The sequence below is a fragment of the Prionailurus viverrinus genome, chromosome B3 (genome assembly GCF_022837055.1).
Source record: "Prionailurus viverrinus isolate Anna chromosome B3, UM_Priviv_1.0, whole genome shotgun sequence".
Lineage (NCBI taxonomy): Eukaryota > Metazoa > Chordata > Mammalia > Carnivora > Felidae > Prionailurus > Prionailurus viverrinus.
In genome coordinates, this window is record NC_062566.1 from 115,359,238 (window position 1) to 115,386,459 (window position 27,222).

Here is a 27,222-nt window from a genome sequence, read left to right on the forward strand (position 1 = left end):
AGGGATGAGGGCAGGGGCCCCGGGCGTCCTGACACTTTCCTGGCTGGTGCTGCTTGGGCTTCCCCACTCAAGCAGGGAGCCCGACTCTGGCCTCAGAAGGCTCCCTGGGCCCATTTGTCCCCGCCTCCCCCCTCCGGTCCCCAGGGTGAGGTTCCTCTGTCATCTCTGAACAGCCAAGCAGACACCGAATGGCCAAAGGCGTGAGGCACTTGACATTGTATGGTACATTTGTGCTCACTTCTGGTTGTCTGTCTCTCCTCCCAGACTGAAAGTCCCAGAGGGCAGATGTTTTGTTTTCTTCCCTCCGGCCGCCCCAGAACTTGGAATAGAGACTGTCACAGAGTAGATTCTCAATAAACAAACAAACAAACAAACAATGAATGAACGAATGAGTTTCTTTCATGGGAAAGGGCTCAACACTGGCCTGAAAGTCAAGGGGCGGGGGGAGGTTGAGTTGTTGGGGTTTTTCTGTCTTCCGTGAGCTGCGTGATCTTGATCTCATTGAGCCCCAATTTCCTCATGAATCACATGAAGGGCAGACTGAGGAGGCTGGGGGCATCCTAAGGGTCTCTCAAAGACATCTTCAGCATTGATAGTCTCTCTTCTTCCTCTTTGGAGAGCATCTGCTCTCAAGCTCCTCACCTTCCTTAGCAAGTGGTAGAACTCCTGCCCGAAAGCAGGAAGAATTCTGGCTCCTGGGCCCTGGATCCAGCCTGGGGGCAAAGTGGGGCTGGACCGGGGCCCCTTCCTCTGAGCTGGTGCTGTGCAGCAGCCACTGGCCCCCCAGAGCCATGACTTTTCACTGCCCTTCATCACCTTGCCAAATCTGGAGTCCCCTCCAGTGACTAGCAGTCATGGGAGAGAGAGTCCCATGCAGAGGTACACATCGGGATGCGGGGCCCTGCATGGGGAACACGAACACAAAAGAACCCAGGAGAGCATGGTTAGGCTCATGTTGGATCCTCTAAACCCAAAGTTGCCTCTATCTGTCACTCATTCACTCAACAAATATTTGCTGAGCCCCTACTAGGCACCGGGGACGATGTCTTTGTCTACGTGGAGCCCACAGTCCAGTGGGGGGGACCAACAGGAAATAAGAAAATACCATAACATTGCTTCGGGCGGTATCTCAGGCTGTGAAGACAATTAAACAGGGCGATGTGGTGGCCCATGCGTGACTTTAGATGGGGAGATCAGGACAGGTCTCTCTGAAGAGCAGGCCACAACGGATACAAAGGAGGTAGATAGGCCAAGGTCTTCCAGGCAGACAGACAGCCAGGCACATCCAAAGCTCTGGGGGCTGGCGGGAGCAGGGTACATTTGAGAAAGTGCCAGAGGTCCAGGGAGGCTGGGGTCTGGTGATAGGGGAGAGCATGCAAGGTCGGGGAAATAGAGGCAGATCACGCAGACCCTCGTGGGCCTCAGTTATTCTAAGTGCATTAAAATACCAGGCACCAGGGGTGCCTGGGTGGCACAGTCAGTTAAAGCATCCGACTTCAGCCAGGTCACGATCTCGCGGTCGGTCCATGAGTTCGAGCCCCGCGTCAGGCTCTGGGCTGATGGCTCGGAGCCTGGAGCCTGTTTCCGATTCTGTGTCTCCCTCTCTCTCTGCCCCTCCCCCGTTCATGCTCTGTCTCTCTCTGTCCCAAAAATAAATAAAAAACGTTGAAAAAAAAATTAAAAAAAAAAAAAATACCAGGCACCACAACACAGATCCTGAGCCTGGGATTTCCTGAGCTGTACTCTTCTTTCTGAGAACAGGCCTGGAGTCCACACAAGGGGCCAGTCTGAATAAATCTCTCCAAAATTCCACTTGGCCCATGCCACCTCCCTCTCGGAGACACTGGCTCCCGGGCGCCTCCAGAGACCAGCACTGAACGCCTTCCCCCGTCTGATCCCCCTCTAACAATCAATCCCTCTAAATTAATCCTCGGTGGCCAGACCGGCCTGTGGGTGTGGCTCTCTCTTCTTTCTGCCTCTGAGTGTACTGTGGCCCCTCCCTGGAACTCTTTCCAATTCCTCTCCACTTAACCTAAGTCCTACCGTTCCCTCAAGGCGTCTTCCCCATCCCTGATGACCACCTCGAGCTAGTGCACCCTCCTGTGAGCAACTAGGACTGGCACTCACCGTGCACACCGCTCAGTGGGCATGCTGCCGTCAGCATGATGGGTGCTCACGTACATGGCCCAATTCCCCATGGATTCCTGTGATCAGCTCCTGTGACTGTCCCTGACACCTCTTTGCATCCTTAGCCCTAGTATACGCGCACCGATGACAGATTATTTTTTCTTAAGGCAGCTACTATCTATTGAGTGTTTACACTGTGCCAGGCACAGTACTTCGCATGTACTATCTCATTTAACCCTAACAACAATCCTTTGCAGCAAGGGCGATTATGCTTCTCATTTTACAAATAAGGCCTCAAGCTCAGAGAGGGTAAAAACTTGCCCGAGGCCACCCAGCTAGTCAGTGGTAGATCTAGGATTCGAATCCAGGTCTGTTTGACTGCAAAGCCCAGGCTCTTTCCTCCCCACTGCTTTCCAGTGGGGCTGGTACGGTCCTTCCTCCCTACCATTTCTGAACCTCTACCTGGAGCTGCTGATGAAATGAAGGGATCTGGTGGCTTCAAGTCAGCCACCGAATGCACCTTTGCAGGTGGTGGAGACTTCAGGACCCTGTCCCTCTCCAGAGCCCACACAGTAAATCTTAGATGATGATGGACCATGTTTACCAGTTCATGCATTCATTCAGTGAACATTCATAGAGGGCTCACTAGGTGCGAGGCCTATGGCAGAAAGAACCAATCTGTCATGCATGAAGTGTATTGTCTCATATGGAAGCCAGGAGATAGGTCATGTGATAAATGTCAGCCAGATCCTCGAACCCAGGCTGAGGCAAGGAGAAGGGAAAGTCACGGAAGGCTTCCTGGAGGAGGTGGTGCTGCTCAGAGACACAAAGGATGTGTTGATCGGGCATCATGTCGGTCAAGGGCAATCTGCCTACTCAGGAGAGAGTGGGGAAATACAGGTCTTACTTCAGGATTCCCACCATGAGCTGAATCCTGTTGCCAGAGCACTTCCTGAGTGCCTCAGCATCACTTCCTGGCAGGCCCCTGGCCTCCAGATAAACAGACCATGTCAGAAGATTGACCCTGAGCACTTCCCCAAACACACACTGCCACAGTGGCAAGATTTGGGCCTATCTCCTGGCTGCCACTCTGGGGACTTGGCCCCCAGCTGACCACCCACCAGGCCCCGTCACCACCACCCCAGAGACCAGCCAGGCAGCCAAACCAAGGTCAGTGAACACTGCGGAAGCAGGTTTGTCCAGGGCAGGTCTTGGCCCTGCTTTAGTTTTGAGAGGAAGTAAAAAGGGAAGGCCTGAGTGTTTTCCCATGAACACCGCAGGGCGCCTAGTCTCTGAGACTAGGCATCTCCCTGCCGGCTGTGACCAAAGCCTGGCCTGGGTGAGCGGAGTGTCACACAGCCTCTCCCAATCCCAGTCTCCCTTCCACCTCTGAGTGGGCAGTCCTTGCCTTAAGACAGCTTTTCAAAACCAGTCTGGCTTCTGTCCTTCTCCTCTTGGGCCCCAGGATGGCCCATCCTTGACTTTAATAATAAGATCTTTCACACCCTACAAACCCCAGACCTGAAATCCTGCAGGCCTCCCTGTCTCACTTTTATTTTGATTCACTCACTTCTGGTTCTGCCTTATTTGCTACTCTATTCCATCAACAATTGGTGGGCACCCTCCCTTGGCCAGACTGGCTGCCGGGGGTCGGGGCGGGGGGGGGCACAAAGACAACAAAGCTGGTTCCTGCGTGGAGGAAGCTCTGCCCAAGGGTGGGTTCTCACAACCACAGAAGCCCCTTGCCATGCAGGGCGTTAGGTCCTCACTGAGGACCAGGGTTGGCCAACCTCGGCTGGTACAATGAACAGCTTATTGAAAATGGGTGGTTGAGGGAAACCATAAAAACAGCACTTATGGATGGATGGATGGAATACCATGGTAAGTGAAAGTTCTAAAAGGCTTCCAAGCCAGCCAGGTTGGTTGGCAGAAAAAAACCTGCTGGGGAAGATAACCTCTCTGGATCAACCATTTACGAAACTGCACAGAGGCCCAGATTTGCCAGGGGTCAGGGTTTTGGAGGTTTTGAGCCACCTCTCACTGACACCATCTGCACCCTCTCTTGAGTTGTTTTACATGTTTCAGCAAGATGCAGGGAACTACCTGACCTCCTCACTAAAGGGGTCACGCTTCTGTTCTGAGCGGGGCATTGCCTTATGGGACTGGAGCTGAAACTCCTCTCTTCTGTCTCCACTACCCCCAAAGTCACCCCCAAATGGTTCAAAGTGGTGGTTCCTAGTGCCCATCTGTCAAGGGCACATTCTTATGACCGTTTTTACTGGTCTGCCATAAAATAAAGAAAATAAAAAAGGTGCCCCGAGTTTTCTTGTAATGCTGTTTTCCCATTTAAAAAGTGTCTTTTATTTTGAGATAATGTCTTTCCTTCTTCTTTTTTTTTTTTTTTTTTTGGTACTCTATTATTTATATATTTATTAAAAAAATTTTTTATTAATGTTTTCATTTTATTTCTCAGAGTGCAAGCGGGGGAGGGGCAGAGAGAGGGGGAGACACAGAATCTGAAGCAGGCCCCAGGCTCTGAGCTGTCAGCACAGAGCTCGACGTGGGGCTCGAACCCACGAACTGTGAAATCGTGACCTGAACCGAAGTCAGATGCTTAACCGACTGAGCCACCCAGGAGCCCCTTTAATTTATTTATTTTTTAAATGTTTGTTTATTTTTTTTTTTTAATTTTTTTTTCAACGTTTATTTATTTTGGGGACAGAGAGAGACAGAGCATGAACGGGGGAGGGGCCGAGAGAGAGGGAGACACAGAATCGGAAACAGGCTCCAGGTTCTGAGCCATCGGCCCAGAACCTGACGCGGGGCTCGAACTCACGGACTGCGAGATCGTGACCTGGCTGAAGTCGGACGCTTAACCGACTGCGCCACCCAGGCGCCCCAAATGTTTGTTTATTTTTGAGAGAGCGCAAGCAGAGGAAGGGGCAGAGAGAGGGGCACAGAAGATTTGAAGCGGGCTCTGCACTGACAGGCTGACAGCAGAGAGCCCGATGTGGGGCTCGAACTCACCAACTGGGCAATCGTGACCTGAGCTGAAGTCGGACGCTCAACCAACTGAGCCACCCCAGAGGTACCCCTAGATGTTCTTTTTAAATTAAAAGTGATGGCAAGTGGTAGTTTGTATTTCTAACATCCTCACGTGGCAAAATGAAAAGTTGGCTACTGTACTTCGGTACCTATGAGGTTTTCGGATATTTTACTGGTGCATGAAATCCAGAAGTTTGGGACCCTTCGGCAAGAGTGGTCATGTGTCCTTTTGTTGAAAGGAGACTGAAGCAAAACGTTCCTGTCAAATGAACACAGGTTTCAAAGCTGAAGGATCAGAGAGGAAATCATCCCTGTCAGAACGGCCGGCCGATGGCAGGGCCTGCTGCATAAAGCAGAAAAGGAAATGCCAAGGGCCCCGGGGCAGGCAGCTCCATGCAGTGTTGCGAGAATTTTAGGAGAGAAAACTCCCAGCTATGGCCAGCCGGGAAGTCTTTATGTTTTGTTCTTGGAGCCTCCTCTCTCCCACTTTTCCACAGGAGCAGAGATCATGCTTTATACTTGAGAAATTAACCAGGATGGGGTACATGGCTTTTGTGAATATTCACTGATTATTGGTAAAAAGGTTGTCAATCACGATGCCAGGAAGGGCACAGCCAGCACCCCCCACCCCCCACCCAGAAGCCAGCTTCCTCAGACAACCAGCAAGCAAGGCTGTTTCAGCCTCCCCGGTGCTTACTCCCCAATGCCAGTCCTTAGCCATTCATAATTTGGGCTTCTCCTGAACCCTTGCTTTTCCACACTCTCCTGGCACTCTCTTCCTCACTGAGGATTGGACATGTGGAAAGTTTCAACTTTGGGAGTTCAGCTCTGTGCAGTTAGCAGGATGCCGAAAGAGAGGGGAATAAAAAGAAAACTCCTGAAATTGCTTTGAAAGTAAGAAATAGGAGGCATCGTTCCCTCCAACCCCCATCTTCTGGCTGTGCCCCTTCTCCCTTCACTCCGCTCCAGAACAGTCGAGCTGAGGTTTGCTCAGATTTTCCACACAAACCCCTGCCTCTGGGAGGAGACCAAACTCAGAATGGGCAGGCCCGGGGGGATTCTGGAAATAGCTCTCGCCGTGTGGCCTTACTCCTGCTCTGAGCCTCTGATCAGCTACTTGGTAGCAGAAAGAACATGCGGCTGGGAGTCAGAAGGGTTTGGTTTGACCCCGGCTCAGCCACATCCCTGCTCTGTGACCTTGGACTCGTCTCATCTCAGCGAGATGCCTCAACCGGTGCCTCAGTGATCTCTTCTATAAAAGGGGGCTGATAATTCCTGCCTCAAAGAGTCATGTGAGTCTCAAGAGAGATCGTGGGTGTGGAGGGGCACTGCACTCTCTACAGCTGTGCGACGCAACAGTCTAATGCTGCAGCCACAAGCTGTATGAGGGTATTTAACACGAAATTGATTAAAATCAAATAAAATGTAAAATTCGGTTCCTCAGTCACAGAAGCCACAGTTCTGGTGCCTCTTGTCTGGGAGATGAGCCTTGGCTGCAGGTCAGACTCTGGGCCCAGCACCCCCTCACCTGAAGCTCAGTTGCTCCCCAGATTAAACCTCCATTTTCCCTAAAATCCGTGTCAGTGGGACACAAAGAACCTACCCACTAAATTACCGATCCCTCCCTCACGACAGGGCCCTGTCCCCTTCTACATCCAGAGGCCTTGCAGACAGGACAGTCTCCTCCCCACCCTCAGTGTTTATCTCAGCCCTGCCCTGGGTGCCCCAACTTAGGCCCTCACCCAGAGGTTTTGATTGGCCCTGGAATTCTCTTACAGGGGGTGGGGTGTCCACTACGGCTTGAGCAGTTTCTCCATAGCCTTGACCTTTGCTTTCCACAGAAAGGGACCTTGATTGTCAGAGATCTCTGAGGCAAGGAAATCCCCATCGGGTCCCCAGACGACTTCAGAGTCCACCTAGGCCCCGTCCATACCCGAGCTCTGCCTGGCGGCTGTGTCTCCGGGCCCCAATCTGGGCCCTGAGACCCCAGGCTGTGGGAAAAGTCAGGTCCTCAAGGACTTGCCCGGCTCCCGCCGCAGCTGTTCTCGGGACGGCTGGAAACAGCACTGGGGCTCAGGGGCCAGCCAAGCACCCGGCTCCAAAATAGCAGTTGTGTTCACATAAAAGCCTCTAATGAGAGAAAGATGCCGTTCTTGGCCCCTCGTGTGCTCTCTGCAGACGCCGTCTGGCAGGCCAAGCGGGCCTCTACCGTTTGGCGGCCAGAGGGGAGGAAGGGGAGGTGTGAGTCAGACCTTGGCCCCCAGCCCCTCGGCATGGACCGCCCTGCTAATTGCATTAACAAATGCCACAACGCTGGGCCAGTCAGGGGCAGGAGGCCAAGGGCAGAGAGCAGGCCCAATTCCCACTGGCTCCAGCAGGCATGAGGAGGGAGACCACTGGGCAGGGCTCACGGCCCAGGGCTCAGGCCTGGGTTTGTCTCCAGCTCCTGCGCCAAAGCAGAAGAGTTACCCCACTATCCCTGCAGCCCCGGGGCCTTGTCTGAGAACAGGCAGGGTTTGGAGGTGTCAGTGCCAGAGGGGCCTCTGGAGAGGAGAGAAGGATGGGATGGGGCCCCAGGACAGCCTCCAACAGGGATGAGCCCAGGGACCAGCCTTTTCCAGGGGAGTAGCTTCGGGGCATGGAAGAGAGTTCTGTGGTTGACATGAAGCCCACCACACTGTTCTCCAAGAGCACCAGATCCCTGCCCAGGACCCAGGAAGATTAGGAGGCGGGGAATACACCACTCCTGCTTACAATTCAGCCAAGGCCACGGCAGAAGCATGGAGGGGAGAACAACCTTGCAGTCAGAGACCTGTGTTCAGATTCTGTGGGACTTTAGCTCACCTCTGTGAGCCTCAGTGTCATCTAGAAAATGGTCACGCATCCAACATTTGCTCTTTACCTAGGATGGCAAGCAGGACAGACACTGTCCTTTCCTTCATGGAGCGTCCAACTTAGAGAGTCAAAACAAGTAAACACATAAATAGGAAAACCCAAATCAAGGTATGAGTCATGGAGGGGAAAAAGTCAAGGGGGCTAGGATCCAGAATAACAAGGCTGGTGTGGGCAAGCCCTGGCGGAAGGGTTAGGGGAGCTCCTCTGAGGAGAGACACTTGAAACAGAGACAGGAAAGATGACAAGGAGCTGGCTGCATAGAGAGAGAAGGAAAAGCAAACAGAGCAGCATGTGCAACAGCCTGGAGGATGTGTCTTCCAGGAACCCAGGCTGGATTCGGTGAGCCGGGGGAGTTCTGGGAGACGAGGCTGGGTACACCGCGGCAGGAAGGAGTGAACAGAGATGTGTTATGATACGGTTTATGGAGAAAGACCCAGAGAGTGGGGAGAGCAGCCAGCAGGCTGCAGCAGTCCCCCCGGGAGCCCATACTGGCTCCTTAGACCGGAGAGGCAGCAGGGGCAGCAGGGAGAAGCAGACAGGCCCCCGAGGGATTTAGGAAGTGAAACAAAGAGGGCTCAGTGAGGGGTGTCCCGGATGGCCCCCAGGTATCTGACTCGAGCATTCAGGTAGATGTGGATGGCTTTAAACAGGGTGGGTAACACCTGGGCAGGAGAGCTGGCAGAGGGAGTGAGCTCCTTTTGGACCAGTTGAGGGTGGGGATGTCTGGAGAATATCAAGAACAGATGCTGAGTAGGCATCACGACGCAGGAGTCTGGAGGTCAGAAAAGAGGTCTGGCTGAAGACGTCTATATAAATCTGGGCGTCGTCAGCCCAGAGATAATGCTTCCATCCATGGGGATACGTGAGATCATTCTAGGAGCGGTACAGCGAGAAGGAAGGGGACCCAGGCCTCAGTCCTGGGGAACCCAATGTTTAGTCACTGGGTAGAGGCCACAAGCCACAGCCAGGGACAGAAGAGGGAGCACAGCAGAGAACACACGATGACCACTCACAGGGTCAAGGGGGTGAAATGTTTAGTGTGGTCCCTGGCTATAACAGAGCATGGCTGCTATTATTGTTGTGTGTTTGTTGACAGTTAAGAGTGCCTACTAGGGCTCAATAATGGGGGACGACTAATGTTTGGGTTGGCTCCCATGGGCTCCCTCTTTGCGGGGGCGATTTCGAAGATCCGTGGGAAGTCTTGGGGAATCCCAGCATTAAGATGGGCGCCTGGCTGGCTCAGTCAGTTGGGCGTCCAACTTCCACCTAGGTCATGATCCTACAGCTTGTGGGTTCGAGACCTGTGTCAGGCTCTGTGCTGACAGCCCAGAGCCTGGAGCCTGCTTCCGGTTCTATGTCTCCCTCTCTCTCCATCCTGCCCCCACTCGCCCTCTGTCTCTCTCTCTCTCTCTAAAATACATAAACATTAAAAAAAATTTTTTAATAAAAAAAAGAAAAAGAAAAAGAAAAGGAGACTCCAGCCAAGGAGGTGAGAAGAGGCAGCTGGGGATGGGAGAAGGAAGCTACCAGGCCACCCATGTGATCCTTCACCTACTCGGTCCTTTACCACACGTGGACCAGGTAGACACTTCACTGATATCAACAGGACACAACACCTGGCTTCATGATCCCTGGGTAAGAACATCTCCTAAATACTTCTTTGAGCAAAGAGCCTTGGGGGCACATACCTGCCCACCAGGAAAACCTAAGGTACCCGTATATGCTCAGGGGGAGAGAAGACGGTCTCTTGCTAGGATTGATTGTACCTTCATGTTAGTTGGGTCTCCACTGAAGTTGTGCGATTATTCCCCTTGGCCACTTCTCACCTTGCTCTCCTCCACTCCCCGCCAACTACTGAGTCTCAGAGGATGGTTCTTCCAGAGACAAGCCACACAGAGGCTCAAAACTGGCTCCTGGAAGTTCCTAACCAGTCAGTGAAGATCCCACCCGTGCTGTGACTCCTTCCCCTAATGTTTGTTCGGCATTTACCATTGTGAGGCCCTGGGCTAACTTCTTTACACGTGCCACTCCTCTTCATTCTTATAACTACTACGGGTGCCATTCTTATCCCTGTTTGGCACGTGGAAAAACTGAGGCTGAGAGCAGGCAGCACAATCCTGGGATGGGCCCTGTATTATTTAGTACATGCTTACTGTGCCTTTTTATATCATGTCCAATGAGCACCTGCCACTGTGCTGCATGCCGAGGGCCTCGAGACACAATCCCTTCTCCCGACATCAAGGCCAAACATGCACGGAGCACAGGGAACATGCCAGGCCTTGAGCTAAACGTTTAACCTGAGTTATCTCATTTGTCTCTTACAACTCTGTGAGGCAGGGACTACTATTAGTCGCATTTTACAGGTGAGGAAACTGAGGCACAGAGAGCTTACGCATCTCACCCACGGTCACATAGCTCAGTGGCAGAGCTTGCATTTAAACCCAGGGAGTCAGCACAATCTCCTGGATGTGGATTAAAATGACAGCCAAACTTACCAAGTGCCAGGCTCTCTGCACAGACTTGTCATTTATCAGGACCAAGAGTCCTGTCCCTCCAGAGCCAGACTACCTGGATTCACAGCCAGGCCCTGCCGATTCCTAGGTGCATGGCTTAGGGGAACAGTTAGCCTCATTTGTAAATGGACAGAAAGATCAAATCGAACTTATAGGATTGTGAGGATTAAAAACGAACAACATAAAGTCCTTCGAAGGTAATAGCTACAGACTGTTATTATTGTTAATCCTCAAAGAGATGGTTGCACCCATTTTATAGATGAGGCTTTATGGTAGAAGAGGGCCAGTCACTTGCCTGAAGACGCAGGGCCGGGATTCAAATCCACGACTCCTTGGATTTGGCACCAGAATCCAAAGCACACGTTTTCAACCTTGAACCTTACTGCTTGGTGGTGGTGACGGTGGGGTAACCCACCTAGCCCCCTCAACAGCTACAGGGACTCCTTCTGCCCTCCCCAGAAGAGTCCCAGCCTCTGTGCATCTAGGCTGAGAAAATGAGAAATCAAAGAATTCTTCAAAGCTTCTTTCCCCGCATGAGCCTTCAGAAGCCCCCAAAGCTTGTGAGTGTGTTGGGGTGGTGATGGGGGTGAGCCAGTTTGGAAAGGCTGGACAGTCTTCCAAATGCCCCAACTATAAACAGGATCCAGTCAGCCCACACTCTACGGTGCTTCCCCTCAGGAAGGACTTCAGGCAGGCCCCCGTCAGCTGCCTCCACAAATACATAAACACATAAATCCTGGGGCAGAGCTGGCAAAGCCACAAACGGGAAGGCAGAGACCAAGAGCAGAAGAAGAGATTAGAGCCCAACTCTCGACCCTGCCAAGGTGGAGTGAGGAGCTGGGATTCGAACAATGGCTGCCTGCAGACGCAGTGGCTCCCTGAGGTCCAGACACCGGACAGGGAGGAAGGAAGGGGCCGGGTGGCTGGACTGGTATGTCACAGCCACCGAGGATTCTGCGAGAGGAGGTGAGAGGGGACCAGGGTGTGGCCCAGCGGGCAAGGGCCATCCCTCCCTGTGCATGGGCAGTGGGTTGGACCCACAGATATCTGGGAGAGACCGGGGGACAGACTGAGTCTCCATAGGGTCCTGGGACTAGACTTCATTCTTGGAAGTGAGGGAAGTCCTCCTCGTCCGCCTCCCTCTCCCACTGGCCAAGGAGGCACCCCACATGTGTGAAAGTGCTAGGGAAGAGTCCCGAGCATTCTCCGGCATTGGTACCCTTGGCTCCAGCCAGGAGGGCAGCTGTGGGGAAGGGAGAGGAAGATACTAACCAACAGGGGGAGGCAGGAGAGAGCCAGCTGACAGGGTGTGGTGCCAAGAGCCCCACATTCTACAGAGCCAACACCCCACCGCCCACGTGGTTCTCGTTAGGCTCTTTAGCAGCAAAACAGCAACAAGCAAACAGTACAAGGCCCAGCTAACCAGCACACAGACCTTCGGTGGGCAAGCCAACCTCCAGTTGGGAAAGGCCCCCTGGCGATTCCTCCAGGAGAGCTGCCAGCTGCGTGCCGGGGTCGAGGGGGGATGACCAGGGGAACAGCAGGGCGAGGGGACCCGGAGAGAAATACGGGGGCTGAGGACTCCCAGGGTGGACTGGGGATTTGTCAGCATGCCGGCGCATCCCCCGGCTGGGGACAACTGCACGCACGCGTGTTGGGTCTGACAATCTGCAGACTCCCCCAACTTTTGAGTTTCCAGCGTCAACACTCCAGCTGGGCAGAGACTGACGCTGGAAAATCATGAACAAGCTAGGAAACTGAGAACCTCCAGGGCTGGAGGGCCCGAGCGAGGCCCATGCCCAGACCCCTCAGGTAGCTGATGAGAAGCGCACCCCCTCTGAAAGCCACCCCGCTCCAGCTTCGACTCAACTCTCAACAACACTCTCTGCCGAGCTCCCTAGAACATATCAACCCTCCTCCCCATCCCCAATCCCGAATCCCTCTCCAGTCCTCCAGAGGGCCCCAAGGCCCTGATATTCAAAGTGTGGTCCCTGAACCACCAGCAGCACCTGGGAGCTTGCTAGAAACTCAGACTCTCCAGCCCCTTCCCCAGACCTGCTGAGTCAGAATCTGTACTTCAGTAAGATCCCAGAGGAGTCATGGGAACATCCCAGATTTGAGTTAGGGCCCCCAAGGCAAATCTTCCTCTGACTGACTAAACTCTGTTCAGTGGTCTTCAGCCCTGGTGAGAATTGCCCTAGGGTTGTTTTAAAAATATACCAGTGCCCAGGCCCTAGCTTCTAACTCCAAATCTTCTGCTGAGCATAAAGGCACCTGGCTACCCACATCCCTTGTCTCCTCTGCCCAGCAGTGTGGCTGCTGTTGAGGCTCAGATCCTCCCCCAGTGAGCCTGTGACCTTACGCAAGCCACCCGAGGCATAACGACTTCATCTTACAGTTCTGAAGGAAAAGTGTCTTTCCCCCAACTCTGCCACCAGCCACAGAGGGCCTGTCCTCTGAGAGCCCCACTAATCCAGGCTCCCTGAAAAGGAAAGAATTTTCAGGTGAAAGTTCTGCTTTGCTGTTTGTTTTTGAGCTTGGGGTTTTGGTCTATCTGGAGACCCTTAGAGAGACCCAAGCTTCTGCCTGAGCTTTGCTGTCAGGCTAGGAGAGGGTCAGGGCCATGGAGTTTGAAGCAGAACCAGGAGCTTGGGGAGCCAGTAGGTCCATCCCCACAGAAACAGATGCATGCCCATTTTGTCCCCTGTCATCCCCATCTCGGGAGAGATGAGGGCATCCATCGGGGCTGGGAACGCCACAGGTTTGGTCAAATACCCAGACCATTAGCTGTGAAACCCTCACGCTGAAAAGGGCCTGGGGCTTGTCATTGGGCAGGAAGGGGTTCTGCTGAGAATGAATCTCTGTATCCAGGCTTAGGGCCTGGGAGAAGGTAGTGGCAGGAAGAGACAAGTGAGGCTCCCTGGGAGCTGATGAGTGCTCACGAGGAGCCCTGGGGTGTGAAGGAGAAAGATCCAAGGGGCTCTCTGGAGCCCCCATATGTTTTCACCTGTGAGGATTCCAAATCCAGAAGGCCCGGCCTCAGCTGGTGTCGGGAGCCCCACACAACCCCCCACAGAGAAGAGTATGGGGTTCTAAAGTCAAAATGCCTGGATCCAGCCCCAGATCTAGTGCTTGGAGTCGTGTAACCTTGGCCATGTTTCCTAATCAACCCAAGACTCAGCCTCCTTGCCCGTAAGTGGGAATGGTCAGTAAATACCCACTTTACAGGATTATCGAGAGTCTTGATGATGTACGTGAAGGGCTTAGCACAGTGTTAGGCACACAGTGAATGCTCAGCTCTTAGCCAGTAGGAATAGCAGTAGTGATCCCAGTTCACAGGTGTAGAAAGTGAGGCCCACAAAGATAAGGTAAGATAAGACATCTGGCAGCAGGGTCCAGGGATTAAGAAGAGGGACCCCCCGGAGTCAGGTCACTTGAGCTCAAACCCTGCCATTTCCAGGCCACGTGACCCGGAACCTGCTTGTGACCTGCTTGTGCCTCAGTTTCCTTATTTGCCAAATGGAGAGGAGTACTCCCTGCCCCCCTGGCCATATAAAGTGTAGCTTGCACAAAGCGAGTCCTGTGTAGGGATTGGCTCTTGTCGTCACTGCCTCTACACCACGAAGCCTCTCCAAGAGGCTTAGGCATGGACCCCTGGCTCTTTCTGCCTGGCTCCCTGGTTTCCATGTAACTAAGATGACTCTTCTGTCTTTTCTCTCATCGGGGCCAGCCTGCCAGCTTCAGAGCAGTCTCAAAAGGCTCTCCAGACGTGGGATCAGAGCCTCATCTGACAGCCTCATCCTGGCAGACGCCTGACAGAGGCCAGGACCAGCAGGGCCAGGGGCCATGGCAGGGTGGAGTCCCATGGCACACAATGTGCATGGTGCCCCTAGAAATGTGGGACGCGGAGACTCTGGGGCCAGGCATGTTTTGCAGACTACAGGGGCATGTGGGCACCTAAGGGACCCCGTGGACGGGGCAAGTGGGGCACCGACACAGTGGGGCAGCAGGAAGGGAATGCAGGAAGCTTTAAAAAACATAATCGGGGGATTTTCTCCGAGAAGTTGTTCCAGCTGGAGGCCTTTTTAAAATCTCCTCCCTTCCACCATAGGCTCCTGGCCTGGCCAACCTCCAGGGAGAGAGGGGGGAGAAGGGTGAATGCGGCGGAGGCACTCACGTTTGATACAGTGGTTGGTGCTGTTCGCCGTCGTCCATCCCGGGCAGCACTGTCCCCCGCAGACATTCCTCCTGCCGGATCAGCAAAACAGGATCAGCACAGGGTGCTCAGAGTGGTACTATTCACAGAGCTGCTTTGGTGGTCCCGCCCTCTACTGGCAGGGCCTGGGGGAACACTGCCAGGCTGGCCACACTGTCCCCCTTCTCTGGGGAGTCCACATAGCCCAGGGGTAAGCACTTTGACATCCTGCAGATCTAACACTGATTCCTGACTGCCATTCTCTGAGTGATCTTGAGAAACTCCACTCCCTCCATCAGGATGATGGACATAATAATACCTGCCTAACTGGGTTGTTGTCATGATTAAACGAGAGAGAGGGAGAGGGAGAGAGAGAGATACAGTACCTAACACAAAGAAGTCACTCTCCTGGGACAATAATGAGTGATCATGCAGATGATGAAAAAAGCAAGTTCAGAAAGGTTCAGTCACTTGCCGAGGCTAAACAATGAGTAAGTGCCAAAGCCAAATGCAAACTTGAGTTGGCCCGTCTCTAAGTCATGCTCCGACCCCACACTGCCTCTCACCAAAACGAAACACCATGGTCCTTTGCCCAACAAATGCTGACCATGTAGGGGAAGCTGGAAAACACATGTAAAACAGTCCTAAGGACCTACATATGCGTCACCTGCCCACACATGCACACGGGGAGAAGCCTGCCCCTGGCAGGCCAGTGGGTGTGCAGTGGGGACAGGGGGACCTGGGGTTATAGAATTTCTATCGAGGAGGGGCTTGAGGTGGTGAGCTGGTAAGAAGATGAAACTGTGTACTTGGGTTAAGCTGCCTCTGCATAGCGAGCACACTTTTTCTTTGGGCAGGCTGATAGAACTTACTCCATGGGGGATAGTCCTTCCCCAGCTACTCCTTGGTTCTGGCACCGAGGGCATCCGCAGGAGATGCTGGTCTATACTGATCGCTGGGGCAGTTACCCAGCTCACTCGCACACTGCTTTCAGGTGTGTGATCAGACCCCTGTAGCCCCAGCAGGTTTCACTAGCCCCCACTCTTCGTCTGAAGACTCAAATGCCCAGACCTGGGTGACTTCTCTAGAAGGACTCTTCCTGGAGAAGGCTTCTGAGGGCCTTGGCCCTGGCTTCATGGGCCCCATTACTGGCATCAGAAATGGTCTACTGAGCACTCACTGAAACAGGATGAGTGGGGCAGCAGAGCACGAGCTGGAGAATCAGGGTGAAGGACAGAGAAGGGGGCCTGTTCCTGTGACCTCTGTGGCCAGGGGAGTAAGCATCTGGTCTCGCTCATGAATTTATTTGACATTTCAACGGACCCCAAAGCTTGTGTGGTTTTTTCAGTCTTACAAAACATTCAAAATAAATTCCTGCAGCTTGGAAAAGCTGAAGCCCGTTTCTAGCCCTTTGGCCCAAAGTTGTGGGGAACTGCCTCCCAGGGAGCTCCCAGAATATCCTCCCAGCCAAAAGCTGTGCCATTCTGGCCACCTTGTAGCCTCTCTGGACCGCTGCCTTCAGCAGCTTCCTGGCTCTATGAGAACCTCCTCCCCATCAGGGCCCAAGTCACTGGGTTCTGGGGAAGGGGCTGGTCCTCATACCCAGGCTTTCTGAGTGTGCACGCCGGTGGAAGGGGTGGATATTTTGCCCACCCATTTGTAAGTCACTCGTAAGTGACAAGTCCTCACAGGGGCCTAGGGGTCTTTGAAAGGAAACAGTCTGCATCCCCTGGGAGTTTCCTAAGAACTAAGGTCTGTTAGAGCTCAGACAGCACAGACTGAGGGGCCCAAGTGCTTAGGAGGTCATGGCATGGAGCCCAGCCCAAGGAGGCCCCCTGAGCCAGCTGTCACCCCCAAAGCCCTCAGGACAGCTTTGCAGGTGAGTATAGGAGGCAGCGGCCAGCTCTGCCCTGCCTGCTAGTGGTAGAACACAGTGAAGCCTGGTCAGAATCAAAGACTGCCAGGCAGAGGGGGCCAGAATGGGGCTGGAAGGGCACTCAAGAGGGATTTGGGTACTCAATGGAGGACTCTGAGAGTTCCTTCTAGGCCAGTATCAGAATCTTGGGTAGAGGCCCAGGGAGGTGGGAAATGACCACTCAGCAGGCTCTGGCTAGCTGGAGGGAGCAAGTGTTTGACTAGCTGGGGCATATATGACCCAGGGATTCTGACTCCCTGGAAGGTCATTTGAGCCCAACCTTCCAGGTGACACCTCTCAGCACACATCAACTCAGTATCCAGCATCATTGTCCAGCCCTTGGGGACACATCTGGCTAACAGCCTGGGACAGCTGCTGTTCCACCTAGGACCAACGTGGTCACATTGGTACTTTGTTAAAAACCTCACAAGGCTCTCCATTGGCCTCTCATGAAGCTGGCCAGACCCCCACCTGCCTGTGCAGTCTAATTGCTCCCATCACCCTTCCCTTGTCTCCATGACCTTCCACAACCAAAGCTATGATCCTCCAAGGCTGCAAAATGTGTTGTCCCTGAATTGCACCACATAGGGTCACATTTTGATGCCTTTGCTTAAACTGCTCTCTATCTAGAATGCCTTCCTTCTCTTTGCTGATTGAAACCCTTTGCATACTCCAAGACTTCCAGATCGAATGTTACCTCCTTTGTGTGAACCTCCCCTGATATACACTCAGCCTTTCCCATTCCCCATCCACTGCATTCATTTAGAAAGGATTGTCTCAGGGCCTGGGTGGCTCAGTCGTTTGAGTGTCCAACTTCTGCTCAGGTCATGATCTTGTGTTTTGTGGGTTTGAGACCCGCATGGCGCTCTGTGCTGACAGCTCAGAGTCTGGAGCCTGCTTTGGATTCTGTGTCTCCCTCTCTCTTTGCCCCTCCCTTGCTCATGCTCTGTCTCTGTCTCTGTCTCTATCTCTCTCTCTCTCTCAAAAATAAATAAACATTAAAAAAATTTTTTTAAAGATTTAGAACTGATGTCTTGGGTTATTGGTCATATGTGTCTTCGTCTTGACTATCTGGAGAAGTCTTTCTTATTCCTCTTTGTGTCTAACACAATGCCTGACACCTGGTATACATTTAATACTTCTCTGTTTCACTTAATCCACTGTTTCCCAAATAACGGGAGCCACACCCAGAGTAGGAAAGGGGGTTTTAGGTTTCCACAATCATAGCATTCGACAATGCAAGAGATTCCCTTTTCAGTGATCTTTCTAGCCTGATTAGATGAGTGAAAAAAAAAAATCTGCCTGAGGTTAGGTCTCCACGCCAGGTCCTTCCCCTAACATTTCCCAGTCCCCCCTTTCAATAGGAAGCATACCACAGGGGTGAGCTTCCTAAGATAACGGTGTCTGACTAGATTTTGAGAACATTTCATTATTTCAATTCTCCTGCAATCACCTTCTTTTTGTGACAAGTGGTACTATTTTCGGCTCGATAAGAGTGATACAAAGTGTCCTCGAAAAATGAATTTATTTATGTAGAAAAATGAGGCAAGCACTATTTGCAATCGCAAAAAAAGGTAAATCATCTATGGGGCGCCTGGGTGGCGCAGTCGGTTAAGCGTCCGACTTCAGCCAGGTCACGATCTCGCGGTCCGTGAGTTCGAGCCCCGCGTCGGGCTCTGGGCTGATGGCTCAGAGCCTGGAGCCTGTTTCCGATTCTGTGTCTCCCTCTCTCTCTGCCCCTTGCCCGTTCATGCTCTGTCTCTCTCTGTCCCAAAAATAAAATTTAAAAAAAAAAAAAAAAAGGTAAATCATCTAAAGGGTCGAAAACAGGAGGCTGGATAATTGTATATTCAGACAATGGCATAATAAACCACAGTTAAACTGAATAAACGTGAGCTGAATATACTAACCTGGTTAAACTTAAAAATCTAATGAGGAAGGGAGAAAGCAAATTGTGGGAGGATAATACAGTATGGTATCACTTATCTAAGTTTAAAGATATGCAAAACAGTACTGTGTATTTTACGGAGCCGTGCATTCATAGTAATTGTGTAAAAACATACACTGGAATCATAAATGAACTCAGGGTAGTGGTTAACTCTGGGCAGAGAGAGAGAGCGAGAGAGACAAATTTATAGAGGAATTTTCAACTGAAAAAAATCAGAAGCAAGATGTGCCCAAATCTTAAAGTTTGAAAAATCTGGATTGTTAGGCATATTATTTCCAATACCTTTTTGTATGTTTGTACAAAAGTTCATATTATAAAATACTTTAAAATTGATAAAATACAAAATCCTGCTATTTTAACAATATATAAATTCAAAGGAAAATAATAGAAGAGGGAAAAGATCAAGGAAAATATTATGAAAGTGTTTGGCTGTGAGGCTAGTTCAAGATATACTGCTTATTTTGAGACAATGGCTTTAAAAGTCCCCTGTAGGGGTGCCTGGGTGGCTCAGTTGGTTAAGCGACAGACTTGGGCTCAGGTCATGATCTCACCATTAGTGAGTCTGAGGGCTCTGTGCTGACAGCTCAGAGCCTGGAGCCTGCTTCAGATTCTGTGTCTCCCTCTTTCTCTGCCCTTCCCCTGCTCGTGCTCTGTCTCTCTCAAAAATAAACATTAAAAAAAATTTTTAAGTCCCATGTAGACCATAAATTTCATTAGTGCAGGCAGGATCTTTCGGCTATGGTTACAATGTATCTCACACACCTAGCATTGTGCCTCGCACATGCTTACTAAATCATCCTTGTGTGCAATAAATTCCCACTACATGCCAGTTTCGTGAGGACACGCGCTGTGCCCGCCACTGCTGTTATCTCCATGATCCAGCACAGCGCCTGGCATATAGGAGGCTTTTCAAATACTTGTTGAAAGAATAAAGAATCCCGGGAAGTCGTAACGCAGTTCCAAGCTCCACCAGAAGGTGGCACTTGGTCCTTGGCCCTGGGCAACCCACTAGGCAATTGCCAGAGAGGTCAGCCTGGCCAGAAGCCATTAGCCAGAATGGGCCTGCGTAGAGGAAGCAGATGGACAAGACTGCCACTCAGCCCTCCCCAGCTGATTTGGAGCGGTTGTGTGGACTGCCAGATGAACCCACCCTTTATCAAAGCTGCAGAAGACTATCTGGGGGAGAAGCCGAGCCCCCAGATACACAACTTGTGATACCGTGTGTGCGCCTGTGTATGATAGGTGCCTACGGGGGGCACCCCGTCCATGTCCTTACACGCCTGTGCACATATACCGGCTCTATTGTGGTGACAATCTGCTTTTCACATCTTCACCTCATTTCACAACTTCTAATAGTGCACCCTTCCACTCCCACCCTGCACTATCCTACCTTCCCCCCAACTTCCACCTAAATGCCAATGAATAAGTTCCCCCATGATCTCGCCCAACCTATGGCTCCAGCATCACTCCTATGGCTTCCCTACACCAGGGTGCCCGCTTGTCCCCAGGCCAGTGCCAATAGTGAAAGGGCCTTGTCCTCGGGCACTGCTACACCTCTGGACCCCATTCCTGCCGCCTCCCCTCTGCTTCCCCACAAACTGTCCATTGACCCCCAGGGACTGCAGCTCACAGGGCTGCCTTCTCCTCCGAGCTCCTCAGCCATAGCTGTCCCATTTCTTTATGCTTTAACATGAACTTTCCGTTACTAGGAAGCACATTCACTGGCACATATCTGTTCATCTCTCTAACTCCCTCTCTCTAACTTTTAAGTAATTGAGTTGCTTTCCCTGCAGGAACAATGCCTTTGTCACTGGGCTGCCATCTCCTATCCCCTGCTCTGCACACTAGCTCTTAGGAAGCATGTATCAACTTGCACACATCAGGAAAGGAAAAAACTGAAACACGTGGGTGCTCCATTAACCCTTGTTGGCTGATCCTGGGTGTGAGCAACTTGGCAGTGCGTGGGTGTACTCTCAGCCTGCTTGAAGCTGGGCCTTCCGTGGGCAGCAGCGACTTCATCCACTCATTCAACAGATACTCAATGAGCATCAATTATATGCAGGCACTGTTCTAGGCACTGGTAATATAGCAATGAACAAAACAAAGCCTCTGTTTTCATAGAATTTACATTAGTGTGGGCTGGGAGACCAAACCATAAATGCGGAAACAGAAACAGGTAAAGCAGAGTGAAGGGAGAGAGGGTGGGGCAGGAGTAATCAGAGACCTGTCTGAGCAGAGATCTGAACGAAGGGAGGCAATCCTGCTGAAGTGGGAAGGGTGCAGCAGCCAAGGAAAACCCAGGGTGGAATGCCATGAGGCACACGGTCCTCCAGGATAAAACTGAGGGTACAAGTGTCCTTACTGTGCACTGGGACTGAAACCAGCTAGTATATTGGGCCCAGGCCATAAAGCCAGAGCCCTTCCCAGCCTCCCCCATCCTGCCCCCAACCAGCCGCTCACTGCCCAGGGCTCCCGTGCCCTCTATTCTAGAGACACCTGTCATACCCAGACAAGGCCAGTGCCCCTCAGCCATGAGGATCCCAGTTGGGATGAGGGCTGCCTGGGAGGCTCCCGACGCTGCGAGGGCGCCCCCAGCGGGCAGCAGGGATGCCCGGGGAGAGGGGAAAAAAGCAACTCTGCAAGGTTGGGGAGAGACTTAGTCCTGTAGATTGCACGAGTAGCGCTGACACGTAGCTGCACAGACGAGCACACAGACCCATTCTCCCACGTACCTACTGTACCCCAGCTCGAGCGGGAACAGGCTTCGAACCCAAAGTGCCCTTGAGCCCATGCCGCCTCCCACGTCCAGCCACGCGAGGGCCCAGGCAGACCTGCGTCCCAACTGTATATACACTTGTAGCCAAGTTGAGGCTTCGCTGCCAGCTCCGTTCCCGGAGATGCATCTGCCTTGGCATTCTGGAGCCCCGACCTCCTCTACCTACCTGCGCTCTGAGCCCGCTCCACCGCTCCCGGGTCTCAGGCGCCTGGAACGCCCACCCCGCTGCCCCTTCGGGGCTCCCTTTCGGTTCCCGGCAGCGCTGCGGGAGTCTGCGGGCACCAGTTAGCGGAGGGCAGGCGAATGCACCCGCGCCTTGCGAAAGGATTTAACGTCAGGTCTCGGCGAGCTGGCACGAAAGGGTGAGGATGGTGTTTCTCTCTGCCCTCAACTCTTCGAAAGTGGGGCGGATCTCCGAGCCTCAGCTTCGGGACCCCGGTGCTGTTTGCTTGCAGTCCTGAGGCCAGAAGAACCAAGGGCACGAGCCCGGGGCCCTCTCTCCTCTCGCCTGCCCATCCCTCCACTAATGAGCACACGGAGACCCGCCCTCGCTTCCCCCGACCCCTCTGCAGTGCTTCCCTCTGCAGTGCTCACCCCGTAAGTCGCCCTCGCGGCGGGGTTGGGGGCGCAGCCCCGGGCCGCTGCGGGGTTCCGAGGCGCGGGAGAGCCGGGGCGGCCCGGGCGCGGACTGCGGGCTGCTGCTGGCCCAGGGGACTGCTTCTCCAGGTCTGCGCAGGTGGCTGGGCTCGGCGCGGCTGCTGCGCGCGGGGCGGCCTCCTGGCCAGCGCGTTGGCGGGCCTCCGGGCGCTCCCCCAGCCGAGTTGGGCCCGCTCCGTGGGCGGCAAGCCCGGGACGGGCGCGTCCTGCTCTCGGAACAGACTGTACACCTTGGCCGCAGCCGCGGCGGGGTGACTGCCCCCGGGGCGCCGCAGCCGGTTCGCCTCCCTGCCAGCCGGCTCGTATCTTCCCACCAGGTCCCTCTGAGCGTGACCCATGCCCACGAAGAGAGCCAGGGTGAGGGCCAGGAGGCTCCCGCAGGGGTTCCGCAGGGCGCGCCCGGTGCAGCGGTGGGTGGTCGGGGGCCTCATGGCTCCGGGGGCGACTGGAGAGCGGTGAGCGCGGGGAACAGCCCCGGGGGCTTGCGGCGCCTGCGCTCCGCTCCCCTGCCGGCGGCCCGCTACTCCTGGTCTAGGGGCTCCGAGCCAGCCTTCCCCGGGCGAGGGCTGGGCGGCGTGAGCGCTCCGGGGCTGGGCGCCCCGAGCCTGGCGTCCGCTCGTCTCCAGCCGGGTGCGCACCGCCGCTGCACTTTTCGCGCCTTCTCCCGGTCTCTGCGGCCTTCTGTAGGGGAGACGGACGCTTTTATTTTTGGAAACTTCCCCTTGTTTTTTCGTCTCTTTTATCTACATCATGCCCCCTCCTCGGAGGGACAGCTCAGCCCCCTCATTACGGGAGAGGGAGAGAGGAATTCCAGCAACACCCACTTTGGCACCGGGACGCGAGCGGGCGGCGAGGGGGGTTAACCCGTGAGGAGCTGGGGGCAGCGCAGAGCTGACCCGACGGCTGGCGGGGGAGACGACGCCTGCCGGGATGGGGGCACCTGGTCACCTTTCTCTCTTGCTGGGCAAGCTCGAACTGCTGACCTGTCCCGCATTTATGTCCTGCCCCCGCGCTCGGGGACAAACTCCCGGTTGGGTGACCCAGGCTGCGGCCTCGAAGGTCTGAAGGAGGCCAGGAGAGGTATTAAGAACGGCGTGACAAGAGACTGGCCCGGCGGGACCGCCGTCCGGCCCCTTCGCTTCCCGCCCCGGCCACTGGGGGCGCCCGCTGCGGGATCGGCTAGCCTGCGGCGGGGGCGGGGCCGCGCGGGGCAGAGCACGGAGCTCACCTCCCCCTCCGCGCGGCAGGACGCGTGAGCGCTGGAAGGTCGCCTGGGGCGCGCGCCCTGCCTGGGGCGCGCGCCCTCTAGTGGAGCTGGCTGCGTCCTCCGCCACCTTGCAGCCGCTGCCGGCCGCCTTCGCTCCTAGGTCTTAATCCTTTTCCTGTTGCGTCAGGGTCCAGACTAGGCCTGAGGCGGCGATGGCGGATCCTGGAAGAGATATCATCTTTTAAACAAAAGTATAGATATAGAGGATCTAGAATAAGGTCACGCAGGAAACAGCGTGTATCCAAAAAGGGAATGAAATCCTGGCCTCCTGCTTCAAGCTCAGAAGCTCATACTCTGGGCCCCCAGCCCCTCTTTCCCAAGGGAATTTCCTGGAGGTGGGGGAGCGGGCGGATTCGATGAGTCTGTGATTGACCTGGGTGTGCGCAGTAAGCTCATTCACACCATGACCCTCGGCCCCAAAGTCTAAAGGCCTGGCAGCCATGCTGTCCCGGGTGGCTTTCTACAGCCTCCTGTTTCCCAGAGAGGAAGAGTGACAGAGCAGGCAGGACGGCACCAGTGGATAACTTCCCACACTACCAAAGCATGGTCGGTCAACACCTGGTGTTGGAATTCATGCCCGCTTCCCTCTCCCTGAAACACTCACCTCCAAGATGTTTTACAGAATTAGCTTTTTGTCACTTCCCCTCCCAACTCAAATATCACCTACCTCCTGGAGTGGTCTCTCTGAGCCTCCAATCTAGAGCAGCCGTCCCGCTTACTTGCAGCACATCACCCTGCTTTGCGGTCATTGCTCTAATGCCTAGCTGAAAGTATCCTTTTTATTTGCTTGCCTGTGCAACTGACCTATTGAATGGGCTGACCTTGAAGAGGGACTATCGGGAAACAGCTACAGTTTCCTCCCCTCACTGCCTTGACCCATGTTACGGTGAATTCCTCTTCTCCGCCTTTAATGACATCTCAAGCAGAGTCCTTGGCTTGCCCATCCCCACCACTCACAAGAACAGTCTCATTTCTGCAATTAAGACCAATTTCCAGGCACTAAAAAGTCTGGTCCTATCCAAATCAAAACCTCATCCAATTTAATCAATCTTCGCATCCAATTTAATGCTCCTCCCCTCCCCTCCCCCATGGGCCTGTCCCCTGGCTGGAGATCCTGTAGTGGGGAGAGTAGGGCATGGTCTGTTTTTCTAATCTTCCTTTGCTGCTGTGGCTCCCTTGTGTCAGAGTTGGGGGAGAGGTGTCAGAGGGAAAGTGGCAAAATCCTATGTGACAGGTGCCCTTGGCTGGCAGGTGCCAAGCGCTTGCCCTTTCATGGGCACCTTTGTGGGCTCTTGGGAGGCTCTCTGCAGGACCTCCATCCTGCACTGCTGTACCAGAGCGCTCTCTGGCCAGCCTCTTACAGACCCCTGTATTTCCTGCCTCTTGTGGGACTTGCCTGCCAATGCCAGCAAGTCACTGGTGACTTGGCTGCTCTTGCTCTGCCATAGAGGCCACTCCAGCCAGGCTCCACAGTCAGAATTCTCCAGACAAAAGAAATACACACAAGTCTCTTCACTTATGCCCATCCTGAAATCCTGAAGACATGTGTTGGGCTCCTTCCAGAATGTCCTTGATGTGCTTGGGGGCACTGGAATGCTTGCGACTTCCAGCAACTCGGCCAGCATCCATGGAAGGAGGATGTTAGTCTCCTCTTCTTGGAGGCCCCCAATCTCTATGACTGGTTCTTTTGGGGCTTGGTTTGCATTGAGGAGTGCCCTCAGGGGAAATCTCAGCCTTGCCGACTAATACAGCGGTTCCCTACCTCAACAACTTTCTTCAATCCCTTTCATGTATAGACTGGAATCGAGGGATGTGGCTAAGTGTTGTTGAACTTGTTCTGCCTTTAGGAAGGTGTCCAGTACTTCTCTTTGGAATGTGAGAATATTTAGTCCTTATTGTTCTAGGCTGTGCAGCCTCAGAAGAAATTCAAAGATCACAGAAAAATCCTGTTCAACAACCTATAAAAAATCATGTCTGATTTTCCAAGCCACAATGATAAAGGAATAGGTATCTTGTCCACGTGGCTCACCACTCTTTCTCCAGAACCCAGAACAGTGCTTGATTCCAATAGACAGCCATGAAATACGTGTTCACTGGGTGGCTAAGTACACGAATGACACAATGGTCCCATCAAGTAAAAAGGGCTGGTTTCAGGGCGCCTGGGTGGTTCAGCTGGTTAAGCGTCCGACTCTTGATTTCAGCTCAGGTCACGATCTCACGGTTGGTAGGATCAAGCCGCATGTCGGGCTTTGTGCGGACAGTACAGACCTGCTTGAGATTCTCTGCCTGCCTCTCTGCCCCTCCCCTGGTCACTCTCTCTCTCCTTCTCTCTCAAAATCAATAAATAAACTTTTTTTTTTTTTTAAGGGATGGTATCACTAGATCCATTTTAAGAGAGAAAAACTCAGTTCCTGGTATTAGTTACTGGTCTAAGTTCATGTGCTGGCTTCCTCCAAGGCTGGTCCTAAGGATCTCCTTGACTCTTGTGCCTTGTGTTTTGAGATGAATGCCATCTGAATTTCCGGAATGCTCAGTGCTCTCCCTGAGACACTGCACCTTCCCAGATTTGGGAAAACCTCAGCTTCACACTCCATCCCCACCCCTTGCCCCCTGATCCACCCCACTCTTTAACTCTGGGCTCCCCATTACCTGCCCCTTTCCTTCAGGAGCTCGCTTCATCCTTCGATGCTCACCTTACAGCCCCACGAGCCTCCCAAGGCCAGAAACCTTGGCGTCATCTTCGTCCCTGAGCTATTTTTTCCTCCCATGTGTCCAAGTCATTATTACTGCTCCGTCTCCTTCGTCTGCATTGCTGGAAGTCTGCCGCCCATTCAGTCTCTCACCGCTGGCCTCAGCCAAAACCCTCACGCAGACACATTTCCCTCACCACTAGGCGCCCCGCCTACTCCTTGGTGAGTACAAGTGGTCCTTGGAAGTTCCCACCCTGGTCTCCCGGGGCTGCAGCCTGGCTAATCTACCCTGAAGACTCTCCTTCTGCCCCACCCCGCTGCCATCCTCCTGTCCTGGCTCCCGCTCACTGCCCGTCCCTCCTCTCCCTATAACTGGATTTGTTGCTACAGCTCTTCAGCCTCTCCAGTCCCATAAACACTTGAGCTTTTTGTTTGTTTTTCTGGTTTTGAGCTGCCAGAATTTATGGAGCCTACTATGGCCCAAGCACTGTGCTAAGCGTGCTACGTAAATTGGCTCGTTTCAGGAAATAGAGGAGGCATTACGATTTCCCCCCGTATCCGAAGGAGGAAACTGAGGCTGGGAATTGCTACCGACTTGCTTGTGCAAGATCACTCGGCTGGCACGTAGCGGACGCAGGACTCCAACTTTGGCCATTTCCACCTGAGCCAAGCTTGGAAGCCTGTATTGTGCTGTTTTAACCCGGGGCTTGGGCCTGGGCAGGGCTCCTCATAGCTGAAGTGGTACCTTTCCCAGCACCTCTGCTGTTGGCACTACCTAAGCTCATCCACTGTATATTCCCCACTGCCCCTTTCCCTGCCTGCGAGCCCACAGCTCAGTTCCCCCTGTAATGAGTTCCTAGAACCTTCTGTCCCTCTCTACCCATCTGTCCGGTAAGAGAAGGGGGGCTGTTTCCAGCATGGCCCCTGACTCACTGTGTGTCACTTCCTCACCCCTGATCCCAGCTTCCTCCCTAATGAGGCACAGAATGCTGCTGAGCCTAGTCACCCCATCTCTGGAAGGCCTGCAGAGAGAGGCAGAAGGGACTGATAAAAGATTCCTGTGGGAAAGGTTTGCCGGGACACATGCACCACAGAAGGCCACGGCAGTCTGCTGGACACCCAGGGCAACCTTTTTGCTTTCCCGTGTCTTGTGGGAATAATGCTGGCAGCCACATAGCTACCAGAACTTAAACT

General features: G+C 53.5%; 1 protein-coding gene across 4 annotated transcripts in view; it reads right to left on the reverse strand.

Moving 5' to 3' along the window:
* LTBP2 (latent transforming growth factor beta binding protein 2) overlaps positions 1–24,083 on the reverse strand; it is a 107,243-nt gene extending 83,160 nt beyond the window's left edge. For 3 of the 4 annotated variants that reach the window (XM_047861014.1, XM_047861015.1, XM_047861013.1), the window contains exons 1-4: positions 24,006–24,083; positions 23,055–23,500; positions 22,009–22,752; positions 14,758–14,828 (exon numbers count right to left, since the gene is read on the reverse strand). In XM_047861014.1, coding sequence (XP_047716970.1) covers positions 14,758–14,828; positions 22,009–22,752; positions 23,055–23,065 — 826 coding nt within the window. In that variant the 5' untranslated portion in view covers positions 23,066–23,500; positions 24,006–24,083. Of the gene's footprint in view, positions 1–14,757; positions 14,829–22,008; positions 22,753–23,019; positions 23,501–24,005 lie in introns of those variants that run through there. The other variant, XM_047861017.1, reaches the window with a different exon arrangement.
* Between the last annotated feature and the right edge of the window lie 3,139 nt (positions 24,084–27,222).